The sequence below is a fragment of the Neocloeon triangulifer genome, unplaced genomic scaffold, assembly GCF_031216515.1.
Source record: "Neocloeon triangulifer isolate White Clay Creek 2 clone unplaced genomic scaffold, ASM3121651v1 ptg000020l, whole genome shotgun sequence".
NCBI lineage: Eukaryota > Metazoa > Arthropoda > Insecta > Ephemeroptera > Baetidae > Neocloeon > Neocloeon triangulifer.
Window position 1 is genome coordinate 280,837 of NW_026775561.1, and position 21,587 is coordinate 302,423.

The 21,587-nt window shown below is 39.0% G+C and overlaps 2 protein-coding genes across 3 annotated transcripts; one reads left to right on the plus strand and one right to left on the minus strand.

Annotated features, from left to right (window-relative positions):
• Nucleotides 1-5,516: 5,516 nt before the first annotated feature.
• On the plus strand, nucleotides 5,517-12,942 carry LOC132203825 (RNA-binding protein 26). 2 transcript variants are annotated; one of them, XM_059631935.1, is made up of 15 exons: nucleotides 5,517-5,858; nucleotides 5,922-6,040; nucleotides 6,108-6,271; nucleotides 6,325-6,620; nucleotides 7,359-7,672; nucleotides 7,915-8,100; nucleotides 8,243-8,293; nucleotides 8,691-8,842; nucleotides 8,899-9,231; nucleotides 9,476-9,778; nucleotides 9,831-10,106; nucleotides 10,245-10,447; nucleotides 10,506-10,626; nucleotides 10,679-10,936; nucleotides 11,927-12,942. In XM_059631935.1, the coding sequence occupies exons 1-15, from the start codon at nucleotides 5,800-5,802 to the stop codon at nucleotides 11,999-12,001; spliced, it is 2,910 nt and encodes a 969-aa protein (XP_059487918.1). In that variant the 5' UTR covers nucleotides 5,517-5,799; the 3' UTR covers nucleotides 12,002-12,942. The 2 variants fall into 2 exon arrangements, with proteins under 2 accessions (XP_059487918.1, XP_059487919.1); XM_059631936.1 differs by having other exon boundaries at nucleotides 5,518-5,858; nucleotides 7,915-8,013.
• LOC132203826 (aminoacylase-1-like) lies at nucleotides 12,521-21,544 on the minus strand. The gene is made up of 7 exons (XM_059631937.1): nucleotides 21,335-21,544; nucleotides 16,568-16,737; nucleotides 15,778-15,949; nucleotides 15,578-15,724; nucleotides 15,335-15,522; nucleotides 13,739-13,968; nucleotides 12,521-12,949 (listed from the first exon to the last, which is right to left on the minus strand). The coding sequence occupies exons 1-7, from the start codon at nucleotides 21,411-21,413 to the stop codon at nucleotides 12,745-12,747; spliced, it is 1,191 nt and encodes a 396-aa protein (XP_059487920.1). The 5' UTR covers nucleotides 21,414-21,544; the 3' UTR covers nucleotides 12,521-12,744.
• Nucleotides 21,545-21,587: the final 43 nt, after the last annotated feature.

A 21,587-nucleotide genomic window follows, 5' to 3' on the forward strand; every position in this document is an offset into this window, starting at 1 on the left:
CGGTCGCCGTACATGGTATTAAAAAACTGTGTATTAATTATGCTTGTGTTTGTTGCATATTATACAATTACCCGCATGCACGGTTGTGTTTGTGTTGATTTTGGTCAGCGCAAATATAAATGTCCTTAATTTTGATGTAGTTTTTATTGTGTTTTGTAATCTAATGTGAGCGGCCCCTTGAGCACTGCAATATATAAAATAGGCGCGCGCAGTGGTTTGCCAACAATTAGCGTTAATTGTTGTGGCGTGACATCACCAGATGGCTTTGCCGCGCGGCCAGACACGTAAAATATTATTATATTCAGCGAACGAACAAACGCGGTGCACAAAAGCGGCGGCGGCGGCGGCGAAATCATCCTTGTGGAAAATTATGTTCCTATACCGGCGGCTCGCGCGTTTTGTACTTCAAATTAAACTACCGGCACGCACAGGATTGACTAACTTAATCACAATTTCGTATCTTAAAAGCTGAATATATATATATAACTCTCGGCAAAGTATTATGAAAATTTAATCCGTTGAATTCAAATTAATTTATTTTATACAAAATTACAAGGATTATTCATTAAAAAATGAAAATGATAGAATTGTTTTTGACAGCTTGACTCAATTAAAATAAGATACACACAAATTTAAATTTATTTAAAAAATTGGAAGAAAAATTTGAATTTTTTAACAAGTAAATTTAGGAATTTTGTAACCTTATAAATTCAAAATTATTGCTCGTCCTTGTAATAATTTTCAGCTCTTAATCATCATTCTTGGAAAATTAAAAAAATTATAAAAAAAAACATCAGTTTATATTTAAAAAAAAAAAAAAAAAACATAATTTGAGGTTTAAAGTAGTCGACCCACGGTACGTAAAAAGCGAGCGCAAATTTCGTTTTACTTTACAGCATAATTAATTAAGTGTGCGGTTTGCGTGGAGGGAGAATTAAAAGCTTTTGAATAAGATTTTTGGCCTGGCCGCAGATAAAATCCCGGCGCGCATTATTTAATTTTATTCAAGCTGAAAAATGCGCGCCGGAACCGAAACGCGCGCGGCCAAGACGCGTGTGACGTTAATTTGTATTTTAAACGCTCGAAACAAAAGTGAGAGAGAGAGAGAGAGAGGGTTAAACTGATTGTACGGCAGTAAATCGTGTGGGCGTTCACCGTGAATTTTCGCACCGAGAAAAAGGCAAAAAATTGAATGTGCGGCGTTTGGACAAAATTATAAATAACAATTGCAATCTAATGTTTAAATAGATTTAATGTTAAATGAATTTTGCACAGGGTGGCATTCGATGTGGTCGGAATACCGGAAGTTGCAGGAAACAAACCGTTTCCTGCGCACAGTAAAAATGCATGAAATAATCGCGCGCACTCGTTTTTTCATTTGCATTGTTGCTGCTCTTCAACGAGAGAGAAACAGAGGCCGTGAACAATTTATACAAAAAAAAAAAAAAAATTTATTGACCGCCGTATATATATTTTTTGTATGGCGATGTGAATATATAAAAAACAAACTCGATTATCTGTGAATTAATTCGACGCAAAGCGAGACTAATTCTTGCCTTTGTGTGTGCTTTTTTGTTGTGCGTTCTTTTCATGATGGCGATGCCATTAATCCTCTCTCCCGGCCGCGCTCTTCTTTTAATACGTGTATCTGTATTATTTAATTTTTTAATAAGGTCTACACGCCGCCGGCTGCGAATAACCTCGTTTTGTACTTTGGCCAGGAATTTTAATTAACTTTTGCAATTGCGGCCAATTCGAGTCCTAAACAGTTGCTTTTATTCTTAATACGAAATGAATTAAAAAAAAAAAAAAAACGCCTCCAAGGGTGTTAAACTGCCTTTTACGCTAATGAGAGAGAGAGAAAGAAAACTTTTAGTTCGCCGGAGCGTGAAATTTTAAGCCACTCATCAATTTGCAAACCGCGCCGCGGAATTATCTCGATTCCTCAACCGGAAATATATCTAACTAAAACTAATTGCAATTTGCCATAATTACACTGCAACAGAATCATTATAATATAAAAGGTTTCTTATTAATTGGACCGCTTTTTACTCTCCACACTTTTTCAGGGGAAATAATTCAAATGCCACTTTTGAGAGAGACAGAGATATTGGTGAAAAAATTAACATTATAAATTACTAATTAAGAAGCAAGTTATCGTTTTAATATTTGCAAAAACTTATAATATATATATATTGGGTTGATATGTAATGACATATATATAAAATTAGTTTTGATTAATTTTGCAGGCGGTTATTAAATTTTGAACTAAAAATATGCCTCGGAAAAGCACATATTTATCATCATTTAACCTGAATTATCTCAAGAGAATGGAAAGAAAAACCATTTTGCAAATTACAGAACCGACGTAAAATTTCACGATCTACATTTCTTTCTCTGCCAAAAAAAATATCAAACGAGGCTATCATCGCCAAAATTTGACCTCTATAATAACATTGCCAAAAGTGACATTTCACTTAAGCCTACGACTTTGATGTCAACAGCAAATTTGTTCAGCGCAAAAAGTTACACCACGAACAGTTTAGATCTTTGTTTTAACTTGAAAATGTTCCACGCAGTTATGAAAAATCCAAAAAGTCTCTCTTGGGGCAATTTTCAAAACCTCAAAATTTTGGGTAACGCCCATTTTTAGAGGTCTCAAAATTAGTTAGGAGGCCTAGACACTCTAATTAAAGATTGGGTAATTTTTGCCAATGTCACTAAAAATCTCACTCTCAGAAAATGCCCATTTTTCTAGTTATTAAAATTGATTTGCAATCTGAATGTTGAAACGAGTTTGTAACTATTTAATTTAATTGGACTGAAATTGAGTGTATTCAAAATTTGTAAATAATAAAGCACCGTATATACATAATTATTAAATAATTGCAAACCTAGTGTGAAAATTGTCATCATAATATCAATAAGTAAAAAAACGTTCTCCCCTAGCTTTTTTGCTTTAATGAACTCGTAAATATGCAAGTGAGAAGTGCATTAATTTTATAACGAATTGAAACGAGATACGCGCGTTGGCACCACCTGTGCATACCTAATAGTTCACTTCACTCTCTCTGAAAAGCGGCGATGCGTGCAGCAGTCAAAATAAGAGCTAGGGGGTCTGAACGCAGGGGGAGCGAAACTCGCATAGTTGGACGAGCGAGGTGAGAGAAGCCAATTGATGAATTAATTCGTCAAAATTCGCTGCGTTTATAATCTGAAATTTCGGTTTTATGCGGAGTAAAAGCAGAGTGAGCGACATTATCATAAATGCAAGATCATGTTTTGCCGGCGGAAGTGCAAATTGCCCTGCGCGCGCCGCACAAAATGCTAAACCCATTATCAGCGAAACTTCAAAACGAGTCGCAAATTGCAGCGAATAAAATGAAAAATTTTCAATTGCCATAACTTTTGTTGAACGCGCGGCGGCGGTTTTGATTTTACATCGAGATTGCGTTTTAATTTCAAAACGTTTTCGTTAAATGCACGTTGTTCAAGGCTGCGGCAGACCGTGAAAAACCTGCTGGCTTCGTAAACGAATATTCAAATTTCGCATGCTTCGATAAACTGCATTTTTAATATAGACGCTGAAAAGTTAATTTGTAAATAGAAAAATTAAATTATTAAAATATATTTTATTAATTTAGCTAGAGTCACAATTTTATAAAATTTCAGTGTCACAACTTGACTTTTTAGAACAAGTTATGACACGTTCATAAAAAAAAATGCAGGTGCAGAGTTGTGTGTCTCCATTTTGCTTATTCAAATGAGAGTTGAGAGGGCGATAAAGCAGAGCAATTTTGCATCGTGCGAGTTACACGACTAGAGATGGATAAATATCAGATCAGCCGCGGCGGAGCAACTCCCAGCCCATGAATAGTGATCAAGGCAATCGTCGCCTGCAATCCTCCCGAGATTCGTTCGAGTTTTATCCCTCCCTCGCTCTCCCTGCAAATGCAATTGCACTCTCCAACTTTTCCCCGAAAACAAGATTATATTATGAATTCGGCATAAAACAAAACTTGTTTTTGGTCAATAAATTATTCCAGTAATTAATGCGATTCTAATTTTACATTTGTCATTAATTTATTGTTATATGATAAAAATGTAATTTAAATTGAAATAAGGTGAAGTGCAATTGCTGCAATTTTCTCGGAACAGGAACGAGAAGAAATTGAGCAATTAAAACTGTGCAGTCATTTATACTTCTCTGAAATTAAAGATAAGATCTGTGAAAAGACACAAGGTTGATGAGATGCACCGCGATAAAAGTATAGGAATTGTGTGTGCAGTGGGCAAAGTGCACATAATTGACTCTCTGCTTCTTTTTTTCTGACCCAGAGACTTGAATAAAATAAACGCGGCGTGGCGCGGGAGTTGTTTCGGAGAAGGAGCATTTGCGCGCCGCATTGGACGAAAAACGATTTATAATGAGTGTCGGAAATGAGTGATTACGGCTTTGTTTAGGTCCTTTTATTTCCCTCAAATGCTGCTGGTGCCGGGGAGGAGGAAATTTTGTATCGTTTGCGGTCAGTGCCTGAAACCATTAAGGCGCATTATGTGAGGCAATTGCTCGGCGTATATAAATTCAGACTTTTCTTCTCTAAAAAAATAAGTAGCCGACCGCATTGTTATTCAATAAAACTCTACGCTTTGTGTCCGCCGGAAAATTGTTTCAAAATGCTCGGCTTTTGTTGTGTCAACCGAAATTACATTTATTCAAGAGACCATGACACTTAAAAAATTGTCAACGGACACGCCGAGCAGATCGACAGGTAAAAAAGTATTTTGCACAAAAATCATTTAGCACAGGTGCATGAAAACTTCTTCGGAGATCTGAAAATGGATTTGTTTTAGCAAATTTTAATTTGGACAGTTTTATCTCCGGCAACCGAAATATGAATATTGTTCGTTACTTGAGTATTATAAAAATCAAAATATGAACCATCTTGATACTGGTTTGCAAAAATCAATTAAACCGAAGTGCTCATAAATTAGCTCAGTATTCTTGAAAATGAGCAAAATGCAAAGAATTCCACGTTTTCCAACCTTCAATTCAACGTTTCCCAAAAGTTTATGCAGTGACCACCAATTTTCTGGTGCAAAGTCTGTAGCAGGGTTATCAAGGAACACGTTTGGTGGGTCATACATTTTACCAAAGCTCGTTTTCTTGTCTTAAAATGCAATTAAATCATTGTTATGAACCTTTTCCATAAGCCAGCAATGCTAAATTCAAATGTATTTTTTCCAGAAATAAGTGTGTTGACCCCAAAATTTATATTTATCAAAACAATGCTTATGGCCTAAAAAATAAGATTTTGTGAATGATTTTGCCTTCCTGCGGTGATTGAAAGACTCGCTTTTGAAATATTTGAAATATATATGATCTAGAAAGCTCAATTTGGTTCATGGAAACACCATCTATTATTGAAATTCGGTACTACGCGTGACGTCACGGCAGAAACGCGCTGTGATTGGCCGCTGGAAATAGGGCGAGAGGTTTTTTCGGCCGCCAGAGGTCTCCGGCGTCGCTGAAGAGAAGATTATATCGGATTGCAAATGGTTGGTGTTGTTTTTTTCCATATGACGAAAATGACTTCTTTTCGGGCGAATTTCTCGTGAACCGCTCGGATTCGGGTGCCGAAAGAACGCTCCGTTTCGTCCGGACTGATCCGCGTCGGCTGCCGAACGCCTAAATCGTCGCGGCCTAATTTTCCGCCCGCCCGACCCCACCGTGCGTGGTTCACTTTCACCCGAAGGACTCTGGCAATTTCCAAATTCCACCCTCGGAAGGAAGGAAACATGCTGGTGGAGAATCCGGACGCGCTCAAGTCGTGGCTGACGGAAAAGCTGAAGCCGCTGTGAGTCTCCGAGCGCCCGATTTGCTCTCGATTTTTCATACATAATTGGTCCGTTTTTCGCAGATGTGATGCAGACCCTGTGGCGCTGGCCAAGTACGTCCTCGCCCTGGTCAAAAAGGAAAAGCCCCTTCCGCAGCTGCAGGCCAACATGGAGAACTCGCTCGACGTGTTCCTGCAAAAGGGTTGGAAATCTTTTCACAATTTTTATATAAAAATATCGTCCGACTGATTGCGTAATTTTCTCGACAGAAACCAAGTCTTTTGTAAAGTCTCTGCTGGAGGCCCTTCAGGACAAGAGTTACATCGGCGAGGCCAAGGAGGAAGATGAGGAGGAGGAAATGCTGTCGGACAGCAGGGTCGCTTCTCCCGTCAGGGTGGAGGAAGTTCCTGCTTTGGAGGAACCAAAGCCATTGGTATGGTTTTTGATGGAATCAAAATTAAGTTTGGTGAAAATGAAAATTTTCAGCTCTCGATAAAGATAAAAGAGGAGAAGTTGGAGGTCGAAAGGCCAAAGGAGCAGGTTGTCGAGGTCAAAAAGGAGCGCGTCGAGTTGAACGACCGGTCGGACCGGGACCGCAAAAGACCTTCGGAGAGGCCGTCAAGGAGGAACAGGCACCGCTCACCATCCCCCACTTCCAGGAGGTCGAGGTCTCGCTCGAGGTCGTGGGAGGGTCGGCGGAGGTCGCGCAGCAGAGAGCGTGCGAGGAGGGGCAGGGACAGGAAAGCCTCCCCTCGCAGAAGGGACTCCAGCAGGGACAGAAGGTGCACAATTATTATTAATCATCAATGATTTGATGTCAGAGTCGTGAAAATTTCTTAATCCTTTGACTCGAACACTAGATATGTAATTGTTATTCAAAAATTTTCAAAATTTTTGGTTTTATGGGACATTTTGTAATATAAATCTCACTATCTCTGCTCGCAGAAGTCGAAAAATGAAAAATTAGCCATGGTTGAATTTGTCTAGTCAATCTCTACAAATTTTTATTAATTTCAAAGTTGTAGGTCACAGGTCAAGGTAATTTATTTCAAAATCTAATTTGAATATGTGACAAGCTGAAAGTAAAATTTGACAACACCATTTGATTCCTCGTGCAATTTTACGTAATTCATGTATTATTGCATGGTGAATATTTTTAGGTATATTAAAAGTGATTAATTCAAAGATAAAAAAACGTGGATTTTTCCCCTCGGGATGAAGAGTTTATTAAAAAATCGTCAATAACTTGATTTGCGTTGGTTTATGACAAAATAAACTCATAGTGACCATCTTGACTAGACAAATCAAATGATGTGCATATTATTGTCTTTTGGTGACCTCGGGTCAAAGGTTACCGTGACCCTAGACCTTGAGTGACCCGACCCTTATGTGTGATACATAATTGAAAAGATCTCTTCTAGAAGATAATTTTTGTCCTATAGATTTTGTCCCTAGATCTACGAGAATCCAAATAATCGTTATTTTGCAATCACTTGCTCATTTCTTTGAACTTTTTGCAGAAGTTGGTCAAAGTCTCCGGTTCGCAACCGGTCGCATTCGCCGCCCGTGGGCAAGCACCGCGGCCGCAACTACCGTTCTAAGTCAAAGTCGCCGCTGGCCATGGTGAAGAAGTCGGAGCCCAACTCGGGCGCCAACACGCCCACCCAAGACTCAAACCACGGCGACGTAGACATGCGGCTGACAACCTCCTCGCAGAGCATTCAGTCCGTGGTGGTGACCCCCACCAAAAAACTGGCCTCCGTCGTGGCCGCCGCCCCCCAGGCCGCCTCCGCCGCCCCCACTGTGTACAAGACGAGATGCAGAGACTTTGATGGTGAGACAAATTTTCTAAATACCTTAAAAATGAAACACAATTAAGGAATTTTAAATTTGTTGAATACGCTCAAAATAAAACAAATTAAACATTATCAACTTGATATAAATATTAAGTATTTGAAAAAAAAATTAATTATAGGAACTTTTAATTCAAATGAATAAATAAAACAAGAAAAGAAAAAAACAAACGATTAAGGAAGAAACAAGCAAATCAACTAAAAACGTGTGTGAAACTTTCAGAGCAGGGATACTGCATGCGGGGCGACCTTTGCCAGTTTGACCACGGCGCTGACCCTGTGATCGTGGACAACATGCCCGGCCTGTCGTACACACCTCAAGGTACAGCCCCTGCCAATTTTGTTGCGCTCAGACCTCAAGCGGGGCGTGGCTTGGCCGAACAGCCGCCTGCACCTCTTGCCCCGCCCGGTGAGACTTTGAACAAATTCGCACCTTTGCTAGATTTGTCACTCACCTCACTTGGTCTAGACGCTTTTCTTGCTTCACATCATAATCAAGTCCTCTTTACAAATAATGATCTTTTTCTAATCCGAATCTTTGGGTTTTGCAGAGTACAATCCTGATGCCCCAGGCATGCCTTGGTTCAGACCTCCCTTCAGAGGTAATTTCATCGACTTACGTCAAAATCAATTCAAGTGGATTTCGACTGGACCCAATTTTTTTTATATAAATTGTCAGTTTATGATCAGATGCATAAAAAATAATCAATATGGTTGAAAAGACAATTTTTTTGATCATCAACATTTCGTTAACGACTCTGCCAAAAACCATGAAAATTTAAACATTTGATTCATCTTCTGGCTCTCTCGCATTTCTTTCCTTGTTGCTCAATTTTGAGAAACATCAAGCTCTCTTTTTTGAACTTTTGACCATCAAGAAAAGTGCCAACCACCGAGAAAATTATAAATTCTTGACTTTTTCATCCTGCGCTGTTGAAATCCTTCTTAAAAATTGTTTCTCATAGCTTAAGAATTGTCAATTAAACGTGGAAATTGCAGGTCGTGGTGGTGCTGGGCGAGGGTCCGTCCTTCGGGCCCCTTTCATTCCTCCTCAGAGGGAACTGATAAGTGTGCCAGTCACCGACAACGCGTCGGCCAAGACTGTTTTTGAGCCTAGTGAGTCTACTTCGTACGAAACCGACCTTTCTGAGGTGAGTCTCATTTGATTATGAATTTGAATGGATTTTGAGTAAATTCGATCGCGCAGACGGGTCCTCCGCCTTCCAAGAAACTGCACCTGGCCGGCCAACAGTTTGACTATAAACGGCTGGGCCCGCGCAAGCACTTCCCTGCCAACTGCTCGCTGGAGCTGAAGAAAGTGCCCAGAGGCCTCAACAACATTACTCATCTCAATGACCACTTTGCCAAGTTTGGCAAAATCGTCAACATCCAGGTGTGCTTCGAGGGCGACCCTGAGGCTGCCATCGTCACCTTCTCGACCCACGCCGAAGCCAACGCGGCCATCAAGAGTACCGAGGCTGTTCTCAACAACAGGTTCATCAAGATGTTCTGGCACGGCAAGAAGCAGGCTGGATTCGAGGTAAATCAAAGATTTTGCAATAAATTATCAAGTCGACTGGAGAAAAGTTATATTTGTGCACTACAAAAATTCAAATATATGCCACCTTTCAAAGGTCCTTTTTTACCTAGAAATCTCTGCAAATATATCTCAATGCAGATGGTAAAAATTCAGACTGGCATGAATTTTTTCCAGGTTACTTAGGTCAAAATGCTTTTTGATTTGTAACTTAATTAATTTCATTTCTTAATTAATTTCGTTTCAGAGCAAGCACGAAAATGTTCCTCCCGTGACTCGGATGAGCGTGCGAGACAGGCTCGGCGTGCCCTCAAACAAAGTGCTGAACCTGATCCAGCAGAAGGCCAAGTCAGAGGTCGAGGTCAACGCGAACGCGGCCGGCAACGACAAGCCTGATTCGAACAGGAACGTTTACATCCCGACGGCCAAAAAGGTGGACCCAGCCCTGCAGGAGAACAGCAAGGCCCTGGCGGCGGCCGCCATAATCAAGAACCAGGAGATCATGCTGGCCAAGGAGACGCTCAAGAAGAAGCAGGAGGAGAAGCGAAAGGTGCGCTAATTCGACTTTATTAAAACCAGAATTAACCAGAGATTAATTATAGGAGGCGCTGAAGATGACGGCGAACCTGCGCAAGCGGAAACAGGAGTTGCTGGAGATGCAGCTGACGCAGCAGAAGGTCCTGATCGAGCGGCTCGAGAAGGCCAGGAGTGCCATGAAGCCGGCCGAGCAGAAGGAGCTGCTCGAGACAATCAAAAGCTTGCAGGAGAGCATTGAGACGATTAGGAAGGACCTTGCGCCTCATTCGGTCACTGCGGCCGCCGCGATTCCTGCGCCAAAGCCCAAACCTGTGCCACAAGCTCGCAAGACCAAGGAGGAGGTAAATTCAAAATTGCCATTCAAATTCAAATTAAAGTTTAAAAGTAAAACAGGTATTAAATAAGCCAATTTAATTGATTTTTGTAAATAAACCATTAAAAAAGTGAGTGAAATTTAATGTGCTGCCGCATTTTTTCAGGTGCAAAAGGAGATATTGGATGCGGAACTGGATCTGATCACGCACCAGCAGGAGGGCAAGGACAGCCTGGAGCTGAAGCAGAAGGTGGCCGAGCTGAAGAAGGAGGCGAGCACCCTGAGCCTGCTCAAGCCCGTCGTCGCCGCCCCCGTGCCCATCCGCAGAGGCGGCCTCAGGGGCAGGGGGCGTGGCAGAGGCCTCTACAGGTACAGATCAAATTTGAAATTTATCGGACGAAATTGAAGGTAGATTTCTTTTGCTCAGGGGTCGAGGCGCGCGTGGTGCCATGCGAGGTGGGCTGACCCGGCTGGACCACCGGCCGACCAAGCTGCTGGTGTCGGGTCACGAGAGTGACGAGTGGGAGGAGGTCGTGGCCCACTTTACTGTGAGTTAAAAGGTTGTTTTTTGCGACAAAGGCTGAGTTATGATTTGTGCAGCAATTTGGAGAAATCAAGGAGTCGGTGCCGGACCACCAGACGCCGGCCCTCGAGCTCACCTTCCGCACCCGCAAGGACGCCGAAGTGGCCTTGGTGCAGGGCAAGCAGTTCAAGGACCGCACCCTGAGTGTCACTTGGGTCGCCCAGGTCGCTCCACAGGCGGCGGCGGCTCCGACGGAAATTGCCACTGCAGAAGTCGAGGACGACGGACAAAACCAGGAGAACGAGAAAGTCACCGAAGGAGATCTAGAAGTCGAGGTGAATTTCTATTGCCTCAATTTTTTTTTGAATTTGATTTCATTTTAAAACTAATGTCATTTAATTGAAAAGCTAATCAACTAGCACTTTTATTACCCACTCTTGACCCAAAGTCAAACAATTTTGATCAAATTTGGATTTTTTTTAAAGGTGATTTAGTAAATTGAAAATAACTTGGCTCCCGTTAAAGATAGCCCAATTGTTCCTATTACCAAAGTTGTCAGGAATGAGACGCCCTACAACTTTGCAACAGTGACCAAAGTTGTAGGTCAAGGTTCAAGGTCACCTTTTGGAACCGGAACATTTAATTAATCTGCCGAAGTACCTGGGAAGAAATTTTTTTCAATTAGAAAATAGCCAAAGGTTGCCCAATTTAGTTGTACACAACATATTGAAAGATGGTGAGATTGATGATTTTTGCTTTTGAGATATTTAGAGTTGAAGAGTAAAAAACATGGTTTTCGGAACCCTTTGTATGGGAAATAAACTTAAAAAACTGTACAAACTTTTCTCCTGTTAGATTAATGAAAAAACAGTTGATGAAAAAAATTATCCCCTTGATTTTTTCTCCAACCATGTATCAGACATGGTGACCTGGTCAAAACAGTTCATTGAGCTGGGTGACCTGTGACCTTGAAATTATTGTTTTGATGTGTGATACGAAGATCAAAAGGTGACATCTGCAGAAACATTTTGGTGCTAGGGATTTGGTTCTAGCCTCAACAGAGGTAGAGTTATTATTGATTTTCTATTTCAAACCCTTTTTCATCAAAATTTGTTTAAGATTTGATTTTCCTGACAAATTTTTGTCCAAATCGGTTGATTCCTTGTCAAAAGTAGGTGGAAATGAAATGGAAGTGCTGTATTTTCGTATATAATGAAATATATAACAATTGTAAATGAGAAATTAAAACTTAACCTAATTTTTTCAGGACACATTTTTTAAAATCGACTGTTTAATTTAACCAATGATTTGCTGTTTTTGTTCAGGCCTCGCTGGAACTAGACGAGGAAGAGTTGGACGCGGAGGAGGAGGACGAGGAGGAGCGCAGCTGGCGCCGATAGCAATGATTGATTTTGTGTGCAGCAACAAGTCTCAAGAATCGTAGCGGTTTTTTCTTTTCGTTGTCATTTTGCAATGTTTGTATAGCATTGAGTTATCTGCGGCAGTCCTGGTGACAAATGTTCATATTTGTTGCAATCTCTCTCAGAGCTGCATTCTGCCGTGAATAATACACAATATTTTTAACGATAGGCGATCATCGTTTGTACCTATTTTGTATTCGATTATGATGAGATCAATGCAGCAGCAAATTATATACATAATTAAAATATATCAGAAAAAAAGAAAAGAAATAATGAATCAACTATTGAATAAATTCAGTGTGCAAGTACCTTGCAAGTATTGAATTACTTTAAAAACCGGCTTTTCATTTTGTTGAACCCAAAGGCCACGCATCAGCTCTATTATGTTGGCCAAAAAAAAAGATGTCTTCCGCCAGAGCCATAAGGCCCCATGGCTCTGACGGCAGCCGTGTACCAACATAATTTTGGGATGCGCAGCCTTTGGTTGAACCAAAAAAATGGCAGTTTTAAAAACCTTGTTTATTCACATCCACCTCGAATCTCACATTTTTCGCTACTCAATAACGATAGAACAATAGGCACTGCACAATGTAAATGCTCAGAGCAAGAATGAAAATACTGAAACAATCAATCAATGACTAATATTGTCCCATCTAGGGACCAGAGCAGTAACAACGAAGAATTAAAGAAATTGAGTAAAACTTGGGTGTAAAAAATCTATCTCATGCGTTCGCCACAGCCTTGAGCAGTTCCTCGTAGATTTTGATGCCGTGCAGGAAAACCTTCTCGTTCAAGAATTCGTCGTGGTCGTGCAAAAGCACCGGCGTGTTCACGATCGGAGAGAAGCCCAGGGCGGGAATTCCCACCTCCCTCACATACCGACTGTCCGTTCCTCCGGGGAATATTGACGGCTTCAATTTCATCTTCCTGCAAAAACAAAATCAAAATTTATGGAAAAAAAATTTTATTTGGCCCTGTTTATTTTCTTTTCACACACTCTTGAAATAGGGCCAACCGAATTTGACAAAAATTAGCAGGTTTTTTGCTTTCATTGTATAGAAAAATGGTTTTAAAGGATTTTGAAAAATGGTCTAAATTGTCTAACACAACGTTTAGCAATTTTTAAAAGGTCTTTCTAAACTTAAATAATTTATCAACACCTGTTTAAGATAGCATTTTGGTAGGCAGAAATCTTTTGGAAATATACAAAAGGAGAAAATTTAATGTGGTTTAAAGAAAATTTCCCAAAAAAATAGCTAGAAAAACCACGTTTTTTATTCTTCAACTCTGAATATCTCAAAAAGGAAAAGAAGAAATCTCACCATTGTGAACAACTAAATTGAGCAACTTTTGGCTATTTTCAAATTAAAAAAGTACTTTCCAGGTACTTCGGCAGATTAATTAAATATTCAGATTCCCAAAGGTGGCCTTGACCTTTGACCTACAAGTTCGGTCACTGTTGCAAAGTTGAAGGGCGTGTCATTGCTGACAACTTTGGTAATAGGGACATATGCGCTATCTTTAACAGGAACTGAGATATTTTCAAAATCACCTTTAAAAAATTCAAAAATTTGAGTCGCCTGTAAAATAGGAAATTTTGAGTATTTTTCCAAAAATTTAAACTATTTGCCAATGCTTGTAATAATCGGTTGGTTTTGGGTCAAGAGTGGATCAAATCAAAATAAAATTATAGTTTAAAAAAAAAAGTGCACTTACATTTTATCACATGCGCTTTTAAATGCAATCCACCAGGGGTTGGAGTTGTCGAGGGCCGTGTTGGGCACAAAGTTGTTTTTCTGCGTGTAGGTGATGTAGGTGCCCTCGCCGGCCTCCTTGCACCACCCGTTGATCATGGCCTCGAACTCGTCGTGGTTCACGTCGGTTGCCAGTCGCACGTCGAAGCCCACGGTCAGCTCGGGCGGCACCACGTTCGGCTGCACGCCTCCCTTCGTTAAACGCACAATTAGTCTCTTTTTTCATCGATTCTAATTTTCAAGACTCAAATTCTGCTTAAGTGAGAGATTCGGACGATTTCGTTTGGCAGTTTTTGAAATGAATTTATATATTATTTGTGCTTACGGTATTTTCCTGCGATAGCATGTCAGGACACAAGACAACACATTGCATCCGTTTTTAATAATACAATCAAACTCAAGATTTTGTTGTAATAGTCCAGGAAAGAAAGGTTTCGACCCGGAAAAAGAAATGCCAATTTTCAAAAAATATTAGAAGTGCATTGAGACATAATAACTGAAATTTCCAATGCCGCTTTCCTTTCTATTGGTAAAAAAATACCTATAGGAAAAGTGACGTTTTTTTAGTACTTTTTCTGCTCCTTGCACGAATATGGGACCAACACCATTCAATTGGAAATTTAACAAGCTCTTAAAAGTATAATCAGACGATTTTGGTGACAAAAGTTCAATTGTTTGAACAAAGGACCAAATTTTTGTCACTTGTTAAATGGTTTTTTAACTCTAGCTCTTCTGGAAAACATTTTAGAGAAAAGTGTTTTGACTAAAACTTATTGAAGATTTAATTTTGCACAATTTTTTCATATAAAATTTTCTTCTAAACCAAAAGCGAAAAATGTTATAAATGCGGTCATGTTGAATATTTGTTTGATTTTCACCCAGATTGAGCAGAAAACCACACTTTCAAACATGTCCGCACTCATAACTTTTTTCAATTCAGATTTAGATGAAAATTATAAATACAAAAAGTGTGCAAAATTGAATTTTCTACAAGCATTGTTAGAAACCTATTTCTCTTAAATGATTTACAAAAGAGCTTGGAAACCAATAAAATATATGAAAAATTTTTACCTTTGTTCAAACAATGGAAATTTTTGAGCCAAAAATGGTCAGATTTAAATAAACCTTGGAAGTTTCTTAAAACTAATTAAATTTCCTATCGATTCCTGTTGGTATCATGTGTGTGCAAGAAATAGAAAAAATACTAAAAAAAAAAATAATAATAATACTCTACTTCTCATAGTACTTTTTTTTACCTTGCCAGCGGCAGGGCAAAACCTTGGCAAATCTCATAAAAATAAGTCTAAATTGCAACCCTGAGTGAAGATTTCAGACTGGTTTGAATTTATTTCCCTGCTTTTGATTCCTGGACTGAAAGTATTCGTGTGCGAAACCTTGACCATTGACCAAAGGCATGCATGTTTAAAAAACTGCTTCTCCCTGGTTAATTGTTTTTATCTCTGTGCAAAAATTATTCTCTTGTTCTTTTTTGTTTCATATTTGATTTTTTTCGCCTGGGAATCAAACGCAACAATTTCCTTTAAATTTTTGGTCTCACCTTGATCTGCGTCAAATTGACGGTGGTGACGTCACCGACCGTCAGGTTTTTGTTGGACTCGAGTTTGGCTTTTTCTCTTCTTCGCAGGTCCATGAACTTGTTGATGATGATCTCGACCTTTTCGCCGGCCGTGTCCGGCAGCATCAGCGAACCGTGGCCGGGAGTGCCCGGGCAGGACACAAACAATTCTGCAAAATTTCCAGTAAAATATAAAAAGAAAAATTAATTTTAAATGGGACTCACGCCAAATGCACCTCTCGCCGTTGTAGAAGAGGAATTCGTCGTTCGGACTGGCCATTCCCTCGTCCAACGCAAAGCCGATGTTCAAATTCTTGAAGTCCTGCGTGTGCACGAATTTCTCCATCCCGTCGACGCCGCCGATCTCCTCGTCTTTTGATTTATCTCATTAATTTTCGAATTAAATTGTTTTTATTGACAATTACCAGGTACAAATGAGATGTGGAGGGTTCTCTTGAGCGCGATGCCGTTGCTTTTGAGCCTCCGAATGGCCTCCAAGTATTGGATTCCGACGCACTTCATGTCCTGCGATCCGCGCGCGTAAATGTTTCCGTTGGCGTCTTTTTCAGCGGCAAACGGCCCGTGGCTCCATTTTTCCTGAAATATTCAATAAAATTTTATATTTGCATTTTAATTAAAAAATTTTTAATAAATGAACAAAAAATTGTCATATTTGGTTGAAATGAAACAAAGATTATGAAAATTATTTTTCATTATAATTAAGTCGGTTAGGTATCCACAAAAGAATGGAAGTAAATTAAAGTAAATAATTTATAATAAAAAAAAATCATTTTCATAAATTACATACATTAATTTAATAATATTACAACTAATTTTTTTTACATCATTGACCGAGTGTTAACTTATTTGTTTACATAAGCCGAGTGTTTAATTATTTTCAATATCAGACGAGTGCAGAATTATTTTTCAACATATTTGTTTACAAGCCAATTGTAAACATATTTGAGGGCGATCCAAAAGCCTAACCTGGCCCAGGCTAACTTGACGTAGCCCTGGGCTAACTTAGCCCACCAGCAAAATTGAATGACGGGTTAAATTAGCCCAGGCCAGGTTAATTTAGCCTGGGCCAAGTTTGCCTTTTGGATCGCCCTCATTATAATTTACTTGTCAATTTTTAAATAATTAATAGAATCTATTTTTTTCCAATTATAAATAAATAATAAACACACAAAATAAAAACGAAGGGAAACTTACAGCGAAGACTGGAACGACGTCCATGTGCGAGTTGAGGAGGACCGCGGGCAGGGCTGGCTCGACGCCCTGCCAAGTGAGCACCACGATTGGTTTTCCGTCGACCACCGCGAAGATCTGCACGGGCAGGTCAAGGCCCTTGGCCTGCTTCTTCAAGAACTCGATGCATCCATCTGAAACACGCGGACAAGTCGCAAAGTCAACTCGAGCGCCACAAATAGAAAAATAATCCATTCTGATGTAATTGCAAGTTTGCGTGCAGTCTTGGAACTTGCAAATAAATTATTTAACCATCTTGAAACCTCCAAAGCACTAAAGAATCACAAATGCAATGGACGGAAGAATCAATTTATAATAATATCAAAATTTAGTTTCTTCAATTTATCTTTTGCAATTTTAAAAGTTGCATCCCTCAAATTGGAATATAGACCAATTTTTGGGATTTTTATAATAAGGACGGCTTATAATAAAACTTTGAAAATTTCAGACAAGATCACAAATATAATCAACTATTTTTAGAAATTTTGTGAAAAAATTCAGGGCAACCAAATACATATTTTACACGCTTGCCAAATGGAAAAAAATTTTCAAAAAATTACAAAAAAAAATTATTTTTGATAAGTTTATCTTAAAAGCTCCAATTTCCACCCAAGTTTTCAATTTTCAGAGCAAAAGAAAAATTACCATAGCCAATTAAGCAAATCCCTAAATTTCGTTCGAACGGGCCAATCAAGAAGGTCAATGTGCCCACCTACGTGACCATAAAAATCGTCTCTTTCATTTCTAAAAATGTCATTAGAACCCTTGATTTGCATTGAAAAACCAGGAAATCCCAAAATTCAAGATGGCGTCCTTTCGGTAATTCGTTTTTCGGCTTTTGCATGAAGACAAAGTGACGTAAAAGTGACAATTAAGGTATCATTTTGAAGGGCGTGCAAAATCTGATTTATCTGTACCAATATTGAACGTTCCCAAAAAAGGTCTTTAAGGAATGACAATTAAATCGAGAAAATTGTGTTCAGATCAATCTGTTGTTTTCTTTTATTGTCTTTGGTGGCCAAAAATAATGAAGCGACACGTGCGACCGATTTGATCGGATTTGGTGGGCTCGGCGCGGGTTAAAAATAATTGAGAATGGGGCAGATTAGGCAACCGGCGTGTCGGACGCGTGGCGCGGGTGGCCTTCCCTGCAATTTCCCCTCGACCGTTTGCAACGAAATGCATTAAGCAGCCTTGCTTGCTTGCTTGCTTAGTGAGTCAATGTCGGCCGACCTCAATTTCGAACAAGCAACGAGCGAACCGAGGATGCAACTGCACTTCTGCAAACCAACAAAAGAGACACAATTAATTAATTGCCTCGAACCATCCTCTCAATGCACGTCACACTTTTCTTCCTTTGCAGAGGATCCGGGTCAAAATAATTATTCAGGGGGCAAAAGGAAAATAAGCAGTACAAATTTAAGAGCAAATTTGATTGCAATTATTAAATAAATTTCATTTTTGCTTCTCATTTTGTGATTTTTTGTTTAAATTTAACATTTTTCATTATGGGAATTCTTCAAATTAATATGGAAAATAAATTAAATAAGTCAGCAGGCGTAAAAATTTACATTAATTAATTAATTAATAGGTCATTAATATTCACCGACTGAAGATAATTTTAATATATTTAATTTAAATTTGCAATTTTTGCATTTAATATTCAAATTGAAATTTTATTGGCTTGGGAGTGAAAAGGGCAAATTACGCGGAACTTGCATCCAATCTATGCAAATTGCCGCTCCATCATGTGCGTAGAAACGAGGTCACCTCTGAGCGCGTCCAGTCGAGAGTTGCATTGTATCGATCAGGCGGAAATTGAGTATTTGAGTATTTGACTAAATTTTAATTTGGTTTCGAATTTCAGCGGCTGCGAATGGCGAGAGCAAAATACCAGGGCCTTGGGATTTTTGTTTACTTGGCCGCGCGGCGCAAAGTACCACCGATTTAGCATCCATTTCTCAACGCCAGATGCACCGCATCAAACTTTTGCCGGCCAAAACAACCGAATCCGTCTCCGCGAAAACTCTGTTTTGCGAGTGACAATAAAAATGAAATTGAAACTACAAATATCAATCAAATGTTTTGGGGGAAAACGCAAAATTGAAAATTCATAGTTATTGCTGAACAAATATACTTCTTACGGTTGCATTCAATTTAATTTTCAATATTAAAGAAAAGTTCTTACGTGGCAAAAAATTTCAAGCGATTTTTGTCGGCGAGAAATTATCACACTTTTACGAGCCCACAAATTTATCACTGTTTGAACGTTGCGCTTTTTTGTTTGACAAATTTATCAGAAGGCAAAGTGTGTTTAACGACGAAAAATGTTCAAAATGCGGCGTGAAATGATTGCAAACATTTTTGTTTGCTTTGACGGAAAATTGCAAATGGAAGGAATTTTTCAAACTCGTAAAAAGATAAAAGGTAACAATATTAAAAAAATATTGTGCTTAAAATCAGTTGTAAAAAAATGTCCGAAACCTTATTTAACGATTGGACAAATAAATTCAAGATGGGGAAAAAAATCTTGAATTAATTGATTATTAATTAATTGTGGGTTTACCGCGCCGGCCGAGTCTCTTTTGATTTCGGGCGTTTCAGCAGAAAACCCTTTCTTCTCTTTTTCAAATCTCGAATTTTTTGTATCGACTGAGAAGAATAAATAATAATAATGAATCAAAAGGAAATTACTGAAAATAGAGAATAATTACGAGTTTCCGCGCCTCAAATATTGGCGCAACTGGGTCTCTGGTTTGATTACGCAGGCGGCTGAGCGAGCGCGTGTTTGCGAATTCGCCGTCGCCGCTGCGCAAACACAAATTGAGCCGAGTTAAAGTTCCACTCTTGTTTGCCAGATAGACTGAATGTGCTCAGCGTTCACAATTCGCTCGCGCTCGGCAAATACACGGCAGCAATTGCAATGTCAATTTAGCAGTTTTGTATTAAAAAGCTTAAAATGAAGTGTTAAACAAGACTGAAGAGGAAATAATTAATTTGTTGTTAATATTTTTATTAGAAACTCGCAAGGAACTCTGCTTAGCCTTTTTTCGCGGAAAAACTGACTTTGTAATTTACAAAATTTGTCAAATCTTATGTTCAATTAAATAGATTTTGTCTTTGGAGGCGACGCGAGAGTTTCACTTTCGCAGCAAATCAATAGTTGGGATTTGGTTGGAAAGGACAAATGCGTCGAAAATACAAAGTGCCATGTGAGAAGGGGTTCGATTTTGTGGGGCAACGCGGCTCGCGGTGAGGGTGGACGGCGAGTGACCTTGGGCCAAGGTCGTTCAACTCGCGCATTGCGTGTACCCAAAACAATCAATTCTTGTTCAGAAACTTTGGGAATTTTCACAATTTAATTTGTGGTTAAGTAGAAATTTCTTTATTTATTTTCGTTTTAAATTTAGCTTTATTTGTTGAATATTTTATTTGTAAATAAATAATAAATATATGAATTGTATCTCAAGAAATACAGTAAAATGTTGCAGAAAAATGTGCTTATGTAAGAGGAAAAGGTATCGATTTTGATTCGTGGTAGCGTCGGCGGCGGGATGTGCGAAAGATGGAAAATTCCACTGGCCGCGCCGCAGTTGATAAAATGCAAACGCGAGCACGGAAATTTGTTCAACAAACGAGTCAAACGACCAACTCGTGCAGATATTCCAGCAGAAAAAAATGACGTTTTTTCCATTAACTTTTGCTCTACGAACGTATTTTCAAATGTAATTGTAATATTTTTAAATTTTAACATTTTAAACCAAAGTTCAAACTTGAGTTTCAAGTTGTACCCGAATTGGTCGGTTGAAAGATAAAAACTGAAGCTGAATATTTACTCAGAAGATAATAGCATTTCCCCCTTTTTTTTTTAGCCTCCAGTCCTCAAATGATTTTGTTGTCAATTTGTGCCTTTTTATTTTGTTGATGAAACAAACAACTTCAAATAATCTTTCAAATTTATTTGCTTCTCTTTCAGTAAGTTTGAAGACAAAAAACTTTGAAATAATTACAAAAAACTTTGCAAATTCATTATATTTCTGGAAAACGATGTTGTTGGACAGTTCTGTACAAAATTTAGTAAATGTATTTTTAAATTTTGAAACAAATTCTATTAATTTGTGTGCATTTGAAGAGTTTGAACGCTGTGGAAGAGAAAGCAGGGAAGAATGAGATAAAAATAGATGTGAAAATACAAATTTACTAAACAACACAATTGCTAGACATGAAAAAAAAAATTCTGTTTATGAATTAAAATCATCTACTAGTTTAATGATTGATTTCAATATGAATTTTATAAAATTAAGAAAAACCATTTATTGTCAGGGTGAATTTTTTAATGTGGCGAGAGAACTTAATGAAGGGAGGTTGACAATGGGGAGGGAGGGAAAGTGAGCGCAAAATTTGTGCAAACGCGAGAGGAAAATCAATAAATTGGTGAGCGACCGAGATTGTCAGTCTTTTGCGAGTTGAAAATTCTCTGGCTCGAATCGACACACACACGTGTTCTTTGCGACGCCAATCAAGTGACCTGGATTTTCGCTTCACTAGAGAAAGAGACGCGACCTGATTCACTTAAAGAAAAGGAAGCTTTCAAAAAATTTACCAAAATTAAAACAATTATAAATTAAAAAAATGATTAAATTTGGTCTGAATTGAAATAAAAAATTGAAATTTTGATATATTTCTGAAAAAAAAAAAAATTTTTAGGTAATTATGGTGGGATTTGCTGACCGTAATTGACGTTGGGGTGGACCGAGGGGATGCGCAGGTACTCCCTGAAGTTGGTGACGGCCGAGTCTTCGACAGCCATGGCTGCAGGTGGCGGCGGCTGCGGCGGACGCGATTCGAGTGATTAGATAACGGCGCGAGGAGATTCATTTATGTGTCCCGCTCGTCGCTCTCCTGGCCCGACCAGCGACTCGCCCGCCGAGCACCAAACCAGACCCACCGACTCCGACCGACCGACCCGCACCACAGCGGCACC